Here is a 9401-nt window from a genome sequence, read left to right as displayed (position 1 = left end):
TACAATTTACTGTTTTCTGTCGTTTTGAGTTGAGACTTCATAGTTTTAGAAGCTCGGCATTTACTATTTATGTGTTGAACCTTAAATATCGTAGTTATGGAAGTTAATGTCTTCTGTTTAGCTGATTCTGGTGTTGATTGTTGGTATTTACTGTTTTGGATGCTTTTCGAAATTGATGTTTGATTTGGAGTGGAGATCGGTTTGATTGGAGTTGATTTGTTGTTGAATCGGTTGAATCGGAGTTGAGGAGTATAGGTTTGACGAATTGGAGTTGTTTTTCATTGATCTGAGTTGAATTTTTAAACGGAGTTGGGGATCTGAGTTGTCTTCTGTTTTCTGCTTGTTTTGCTCGACCTAGTAGTTTAGATCTAGTCATCTCATGTTTGATCGTAATGTTTGAAGTTGGATTTGTGATTACTCTGTTTTCGTACGCTTGATGCTCTATTTCGCCTCTGTTTAATTAGATTGTTGGAGAAGATGAAGGTAGAAGTTAGTTAGGAGTCGGATCTGTCACTGGTGTTGTTACTTTCTGCAGCTTTTCTATCGACTTAGCTAATTTGGGAAAATGGTCCCCACTGCATGTTACGCATTGCCCAGCCGTTTTTGAAAACCTGTTTACCTGATCTAGTAGTTTAGTTGTTGAATTTTTTTTCTAGTTAAACTTCATTTCTGTTACTCATGCATGCGCACATACGTTTTTCTGCTCCCTAGGTCTAGCAGATAGGATAGTCATTTTTTAATTTCTTCCAAGTCTAGTAGTTAAAACAAGTCTTAACCCATGAGTTGCGTGGCAGCAGCCAACCACATCCAAGTCCTCTGAACACTTGCTTACCCCGTCCATCTATGTGGGATCGATCCTTACTACCCTATACTAGCCAATAGTAAATGGGTTAAAGTTTTGATAGTAATTGAGAGTATCCCAACGACACAGACAAATAAGTTTAGGGAGTTCCTAGGCCTAGCGGTTTAGTGAATCCTCTGGACCTGTTTGATCTGCACTTTGAACACACGCACACCATTCTTGTTTCTTCGATACAAACCAATTGCATATCAGGAATTCATCTTCATTGAAGACAACATCCCTGCTAATTATGACTTTGAACCCTGGTTCATCTCTTAACCAAACTCTATAACTTTTAACACTCTCAGGATATCCTAGAAACACACCTTTTTCTAGATCTAGGCTCAAGTTTGTCAGACTTAGTATGCACAAAAGCAGCACATCAAAATATCCTTAGATGAAAAAGAGATAGAGTTTTTCCAGTAAACACATGTTCAGGACATTGTCCTAACAAAGGCACAGAAGGAGATCTATTAACCAAGTAAGCAGCAGTTAACAAAACTTCACCCCAAAACATTTTAGATAAACCAGATTTAGCAAGCATGCATCTAACCTTATCAATTAAAGTCATGTTCATCCTTTCAGCCACCCCATTTTGCTGTGGGGTGTAAGAAACAGTTTTATGTCTTTTGATTCCAAAACCAGCACACAAGTCATCAATTTGTTTGTTGCAAAATTCCAAGCCATTGTCAGTTTTGATAGCCTTAAGTTTCTCACTTATCTGAGTTTCAACCAAAGTCTTCCAAGCTTTCAGTTTTTCAAACACTTCACACTTATGTCTCACAAAGAAACACCAAACTTTTCTTGAAAAATCATCAATTACAGAAAAAAAAATACATAGAGCCAGAGTGAGAAGATACAGAAGCAGGGCCCCAGACATCCATATGCAAATACTCAATAATGCACTTACTAGCATTTGCAGGCATAGGAGTAGGAAAGGAAACCCTATGTTGTTTACCCAGCACATAAGTATCACAGAAAGGCAAATCACCATGGACATCATTATCAGAGAGAATAACATGCTTTTTCAGAATATTCAAACCTTTTGCACTCATGTGACCTAGCCTATTATGTCACAACATAGTTTTATCAGTTTTAACAACATTGGCAAAGGCTTTTTCACATGAAAGAGGCACAACAGTACAGACATATAAACCACATTTTGTCTTGGCCTTAAAGAGACACATTGAACCCTTGCAGATTTTCATGCAGCCTTCCCCCCATTTTCCCCCCATACCAGCATTTTCAAGAGCAGTACAAGACGTCAAATTATAGCAGAGATCAGGAACATATCTAACATCCTTCAAGTTGAGCACATAGTCATTATCAAACTTTAAACACACTGTGCCAATACCAAGAATTTCACACTTCTTGTCATCAGCCATTGACACAAAAGTATTAGTTACAAGCTTTAACTCAGAAAACACTTCCTTGAAAGGACTAACATGATAAGTACATCCAGAACCACAAAGCAAATCATTTGAAGTAAAGGGGCATATAGGAGAAGCATTTATATACATCAAATCATGCACCATATACACAGATTCATTATCAGCATCATATTTGGCCACATTGACAAGATTTTCAAGCTGGGTGTTATTATTGGGGGGTTTATTCTTTTTAGGCTTAGTGCACTCTTTCTTATAGTGTCCAACTTCCCCACAATTAAAACACTTTCTGTAAGACTTAGGATCCTTACTTCTGGACCTGGACCTAAACTTTATATTTGAATTAGAGCTGAAACCAGAACCCCCATTAGATTCATTACCCCCTCTAGACTTAGATCTGCCCCTGACATTCAAAACCATATTAATAGCACTCTTGTCAGCAGCCATTTCCCTTAGTTCAAGTTCTTTAGATTTTAGGGAGCTAATGATTAAGTCCAGAGGAGCAGAGTCTCTACCATACTTAATGACAGCTTTAACATCACTATAAGAATCAGGTATGACATTCATTAGAGCTATACTAGTGTATTCATCTATAGTTTTGTCACCAGATTTCTTAATATCCTGCACAACCTTCTGAAACCTATCCACATTATCATCAATATCTTTGGCAAGATCAAGCTTAAACTTAAATAACTTTTCAAGCAGGTACATCTTTGAAGACATTGAAGTCTCAGTGAACAAAGTATCAAGTTGTTTCCACATATCAGAAGCAGATTCAATATGATCAACTTTCCTAAATAAAGAATCAGACAGATTTAATACAATAGTAACTCTACCCAACTCATTTGTCTCATCAAATTTTTCTTGAGCAGTGTCAGCAGGTATAGAAACCATCCACAACCTTAAACACTTTTTGTTGGATTAAAACACATTTCATTTTCTGTTTCCAAATAACAAAATCATGTTTGCCATTGAAAGGAATCAAACCAACAGGTTGGGCCATTTTTGCAATCACTTTAGCAAGAACACATGAAGCAAGATAGAAACACAAAACCTTGCAAACCTCAGACCACAGAGACATACACCAAAGACCAGACACACTTTTACACAACTTTCACACAAGTCGGACCTCAAAACCCTGACTGTCACGAGCAAAACTGGCTAAGGCTATCCCAGTTCACAATCACTCACTTCTGGAGGGCACAGGGGGTCACTTAGGCAGTACCAATGCTTGGTGGTCAGGTAATCAGAGGCCAGAAGCACAGAGCACCAAGAAACAGCAGAAGCAAACCAAGCAAAGAAAACAAGAAAAGTCCTAAGTCTTTGCCAGAGACTATCTACCAGCAGACAATAACCCAGGCCTATAAGTGGCTCTAAAACAGAAAAGGAAAAAAAGGAGTTACAGCCAATTTACCAGAGCGAATCCCCACTCGAAGAAGGATTCCACTTGCCCAACTCCTTAAGTGACTCGGCGTGCCGGACTAGTCCCCTCGTGGCTCTGATACCACTGTAGCGATCAGACCAGTCCGGGTTCACTAATTACCGAGACCTTTTGTTCTTCTTACAAGAGAGCTCAACCAAACTCTCAACTAAGCGGCTGATTAGTATCAAGATTACAAGGGAAAACCAATCAACTATTACAACAATAGTTAATAACCCTAGCTAATATCTTGAATTACAACCAACGCTTCTTGAACCTGTACACTCACCAAACTTGTTAGTAATAACAAATAAGATCATCTCAGATCTAAAGCAATTACACAGGTAGAGAACAAAACAAGAAGAACACAGACCAGATCAAGGCAATGGCTCAGCCACCCGCCTATATAACAAATCTATTCTCCAGAAACCAGACCCAAGGGAGCAACGTTGAATCCACAAGTGATTCACCTCACACCGTAGATCTCAACACCACACAACTCCTTCACACCGGATCTAGCCCCTCAGAACACAGCCTCGCACCAGTTCTCTCACACACCAAAACCCTAGATCTCACGAACACACCAGCAAACGAAGTAGTTGCCTAAACCAGCAAAGTCACCGGTCTATCACTCAAAGAAACCGTGATAACCGAAGGAAAATCGCCGAAGAAGTCATCGGAGAAGAAGAGAGAGTAGAGAGAATTCACTGAATCGAGTGAGTAGAGAGAGAGAGAGAGAGAGTATTCTGAATAATGAGAGAAGAGAAAGGGTCTTCTCTCACATAACAAACACAAGCCACAATCCAACAGCTCCAAGCCAAGATCCGGGTGAGAAGACAGGTGTCACAATCTGGCAATAGGGAAGAAGGGATTTGGGCTCAGCCCAAATAATTCTGCATGGGCCAAAAATAATAGACGACCCAAATAAAAGTTCACCACAAATATTCAACAAAAGCAAGTGGTCGGAATAAGATGCATAGAAACCACTGATAAGGGACCATCTAAAGTTGTGATCCAACGATGATTCCAGAACTGAACTCTACTACCTGTCCCTAACGCCCAAATTAGCTTTGGCCTCGCCATAGCTCAGTAGTTGCAGACCAACTTCAAGGAAGGCGCACCGCACCTAGAGGCGAAAATGCACGGGTCAAACCCCAAAGTTGGGTCAAACTTCCTACCCCATAGAGACTCGACTCCGGCTTCTTGAGAATCCCCCGACAAGCTAAAAGCAGAATTAACCAGTTGCATGTCGCCAAATCCCAACGGCCACGTTAATCTGCTCCATGATACGTTGATTTCCAATTTACTTCCCCGCACATATCCCTACATGGAGCTTACACCACTAATATTGACTTAAGTCAATCTCAATTTAAGACAACGATTTTGTTATACAAACTCTGCCCCATTTAAATTTAGTTTCAGTAAAATAAATAGCTGTCTTAAATTAGAGAACTCTTTTATTAACTACGTTAATAAAATTAAATCAGCAATAAGTTTAATTAATTAATGAATACTATTAAATATCTAAAATACTAAAAATTAATTAATTAAAAGATTGCCCCAGACTACTTGTAATTATGGCATCAACTTGAAAGTGTTCAATATTAATTTTCATATTAATAAAAAGTACTAGTACTTAATATTTCAATGAGTTGAATTCATATTGGGCTAATATTTTAGTAAAATTTCAGTTGCAAAGCCCAAGCTCTATCTACCTTAGCAAATAATAAATCAGGCAGTGTGACAAGCAAATATTAAAAAAAAAAAAAGAGTTTATTATATTGAGTAAACATATGGCGGGTAATGAGAGAATGGACCAATTTCTTATCCCAACAATCTTCACACATTCAAATCCAACGTTAACAAAATTCCACACAGCTTATCTTCTCTCTCACCAACAATGGCTGCCCTTTCCCCAAAACCAATCCCACCATGCATCACTCTTCCTCCCTCAACTCCTCCCCTCCAATCCACCACCACACTCTCCTTCTTCCCCCGTAAAGCGGCCCCACTCTTCATCCCCAATGCGAAGAAGAAGAACCCCTGGCTTGACCCCTTCGACCAGGGAGACGACCCCGAGATGGAGTACGGCCAGCTCTTCTCCGACGGCAAGCAGGACGAGGATCCCCGCCCTCCCGACAACCCCGGGAACCCGTACGGCTTCCTCAAGTTCCCCCAGGGCTACGCCGTCGAGGTCGCCTCCCTCGGCCTCAAGATCAGGGGCGACGTCCGCCGCTGCTGCTGCGTCATCTCTGGCGGCGTCTACGACAACCTCCTCTTCTTCCCCGCCATCCAGATGATCAAGGACCGCTACCCCGGCGTCCAGGTCGACATCGTCACGACCGCCAGGGGGAAGCAGGTTTATGAGATCAACAAGAACGTCAGATTTGCTGATGTGTACGACGTCGATGATCCGTTTCCTGAGCCGGCCGAATATACTGACATGATCGGCCAGCTTAAGGTAGGTAAGACAGATAAGACAAAACATTATGAGAATGCACTTTTTATTTTAGGTAGGCTGAATGACTGTGAAGATGGATGAGTTATATGTCCTATCAAACTGGCCCTTACGATATTCGTTAACTAATTATTGTCGATTTTTTGCAGAACAGGTACTATGATATGATCTTGTCGACTAAGCTAGCTGGGATAGGCCACGGTGCATTCTTGTTTATGGCTAGTGCGAGGGATGTGGTTAGCTATGTTTACCCTAACGTCAATGCTGCCGGAGCAGGGCTCTTCTTGTCGGAGACCTTCACTCCCGCCACCACCAATCTCGCCGACGGCGGTTACCACATGTATGTTTGTTTGTTTGTTTGTTCATCAATGGGAAAAGAATTATTAATTCTTGAAAAAAAACAGGGGAAACAGAGTATATGAAAATGTTGTGGTGTTTTGTTTGTTCATCAATGGGAAAATATCATTCATTCTTGGAACAAAACAGGGGAAACAGAGTATATGAAAATGTTGTGGTGTTTGTTTGTTCATCAATGGGAAAATATCATTCATTCTTGGAACAAAACAGGGGAAACAGAGTACATGGTGTATATTTGTTTGCTCATTAATGGGAAAAAAACCATTCATTCTTGGAACAAAACAGGGGAAACAGAGTATATGGTGCATATGAAAATGTTGTGGTATTTTTTTGTTCATCAATGGAAAAAAAATCATTCATTCTTGAAACAAAACAGGGGAAACAGAGTACATGGTGTATATGAAAATATTGTCTAGGTATATGAAAATGCTGTGGTGTTTTAGGTATCGCGAGATGATAGATTGGCTAGGAAGGCCGTTTCGTAGTGTTCCAAGGCAGGCGTTGCCTCCGCTGAAGGTGTCGATTTCAAGGAAGGTGAAGGAGGTGGTCGAGGCCAAGTACACGAGCGCGGGGGCAGTCAAGGGGAGGTACATTGTGATCCATGGCATCAAATCAGATTCAAAGGCCTCAATGCAGAGCAAGGGAGATACTGATAGCTTGCTGCCTATTGAGATATGGGATGACATAGCTAGTGCCATAAGGTACATATCTTATTTTTTTACAATTGATCAATTTTTCCATGACATTAATTAAATAACTATCTGCTTTATTTGATCAACACTGTGACAGTGGACTCACTCCATTGTTCGTGATCCCGCATGAGAAAGAGCGGGAAAATGTTGAATATGTTGTTGGAGATGATGCTAGTATAGTGTTCATTACCACCCCAGGGCAGGTTAACCTAATTTTTCATATGCATTATTATATTTTAATTATTCTCTAAAATTAAGATGATTGTCTATTGAAAAAACTTGTAACTTGTGGTGATTAGCTTGCTGCTTTGATTAATGATTCGGCGGGCGTGATATGCTCCAACACAGCTGCTGTACAACTAGCGAATGCGCGCGAAAAACCAAGGTGATAAATATCATACTTATTGAATGTGAGCATAATGAGTCAGTGTAATATCACTGACTCAGCATAACGGTGCTTGTGTGGGTGCAGTATCGCGTTGTTTTTGCTCGGAAGATAAGGCTAAGGTGTTCGTCCCCAACGCGGAAGAGAAGAGGTGCGCTGTTATATCGTCAAAGACTGGAAAACTTGTGGATATAGATGTTGAAGCCGTTAAGACTGCAGTTCAGATTTTCAGCTTGCCTTTGGCTATTGCATAGCTAAATTCTAACATGCCACATTCATTTTCTTACATTTAAGAATCTGCATCTGCTGCTTTTATTAAGAGTTGATCATAGATAATATATGTATATTTCAATTATCAAATAAAAGATAAATTTCTTGCCTTTGAGAGTTGGGAGCTTTGTCCACAGCCCAGTAGGCATTATGTGGGATTTTTCTACTACCAGTATTTTTGGAGCATTTATTAAATTTTGGAATGTTTTTGGACATGTAATATGAAATTTAAGATAAACATTTTGAGTTAATTTTTGTTTTCTCATTTGTTTAAGTTGGGAAGGGGCAATGAAATTTATGAGTTGAAAAAATTACTTAATTAAATTGAAACTTTTTTAAATGAAAAAATAACTCAATTAACATAGACGGGGGGAGTCGTATAAGAGAAAAATACGGATAAGAGAAAACGTGAATCACCCAGCACTGTGGATGTTGTAAGCTATTGATATTGCCCTATGGACAGACAAGTCATTGTGCTTAGTCAATTCACCTTTACCAATCCAAGAGCAATTGGACACATCAACATGTGTTTTCTTTATTTCCTCCATTAAAAATCTAAAAAGGACAAAACTTTGTTTACCATCCAATCCAAGACTTCTCCCCATATTATATCATAACTATTCTTTTCCATCAAAGACATAAGTAAAATTAGAAAAAAAATCATTCAAGCATAAATAATTGAAGATATCATGTAAGTGAATGTGATCATCACCGCATAATTGTAAAATCCATCATAAATATTAAACTCATCTACATGTTAACCAATTAACATGCTTTTCTGTGCATCATTTTCATTCTCACAAACCAACCCCACCTCATAACTAATCTTCGCAATTAATATAATTAATCTCGACTGTTTAATGACCTCTGTAATACGTAGGATGTGGAAATAATTAGCATGTCATGATCCCTACTTTATTTCCTTTTTTTCTATGCATCGTTTTTATATCAATTATTTTTAGGCATCATGAAATTCATATTTATTTGGTCGGCCTCAAATGTTAAAGTCTCAAGCATGGCATTGGTTAAATAATATTCAAATCCTTTTAACAGTTCAATTTTGCCAACTAGCTAGTAGTTTTCAAACCTTAAAATAATAAACCAAGCCCATGTGAAAGCGTTAATATAATTATGATTAGTTCAGATTGTAGTGAAACAAATAAAATAATTATTTAAGAGCAAATAATTGCCAACCAACGTATTATTGTCCTAAAACCTTTCCAATTTCTAAAACTCGTAAACTTAATTTCAAATTCGACAATTAAAATAAAGATACTGTATTTTCTTTGATACAAATTCAACATAAAAATTACTCCCTCCGTCTCACAAGAATATGCACTTTTCATTTTAGTCCGTCCACAAGAATACGCACTTTCTATTTGAAAACTCTTCTCTTTAATAAGGTGAGACTCATTCTCTACTCACAATACTTTAATTACTTTTTCTTTTTACCTCTCTCATACTTACCAATTTTGCATTAAAACTTGTGTCGAACCCAAAGTGCATATCCTTTAGGGACAGAGAGAGTAAAAATGATAAGAAAATATGATAAGATTTAATTATATTATTTTAGCGGTCACCATTTTTTTA

At 38.6% G+C, this 9401-nt stretch overlaps 1 protein-coding gene across 1 annotated transcript; it reads left to right on the top strand.

Annotated features, from left to right (window-relative positions):
* The first annotated feature begins 5474 nt into the window (after positions 1-5474).
* Positions 5475-7926, top strand: LOC121788986 (photosynthetic NDH subunit of subcomplex B 1, chloroplastic-like). Its single transcript, XM_042187552.1, is given in 7 exon segments — positions 5475-6110; positions 6257-6447; positions 6908-7165; positions 7254-7359; positions 7456-7541; positions 7629-7638; positions 7640-7926. Coding segments are annotated over 7 exon segments (1368 nt in total). The 5' UTR covers positions 5475-5549; the 3' UTR covers positions 7796-7926.
* The last annotated feature ends 1475 nt before the right edge of the window (positions 7927-9401 follow it).

The sequence above is a fragment of the Salvia splendens genome, unplaced genomic scaffold (genome assembly GCF_004379255.2).
Source record: "Salvia splendens isolate huo1 unplaced genomic scaffold, SspV2 ctg1186, whole genome shotgun sequence".
NCBI classification, from domain to species: Eukaryota; Viridiplantae; Streptophyta; class Magnoliopsida; order Lamiales; family Lamiaceae; genus Salvia; species Salvia splendens.
Note: the sequence above shows the minus strand (reverse complement) of the source record. Positions and strands in the feature narration are given on the sequence as shown.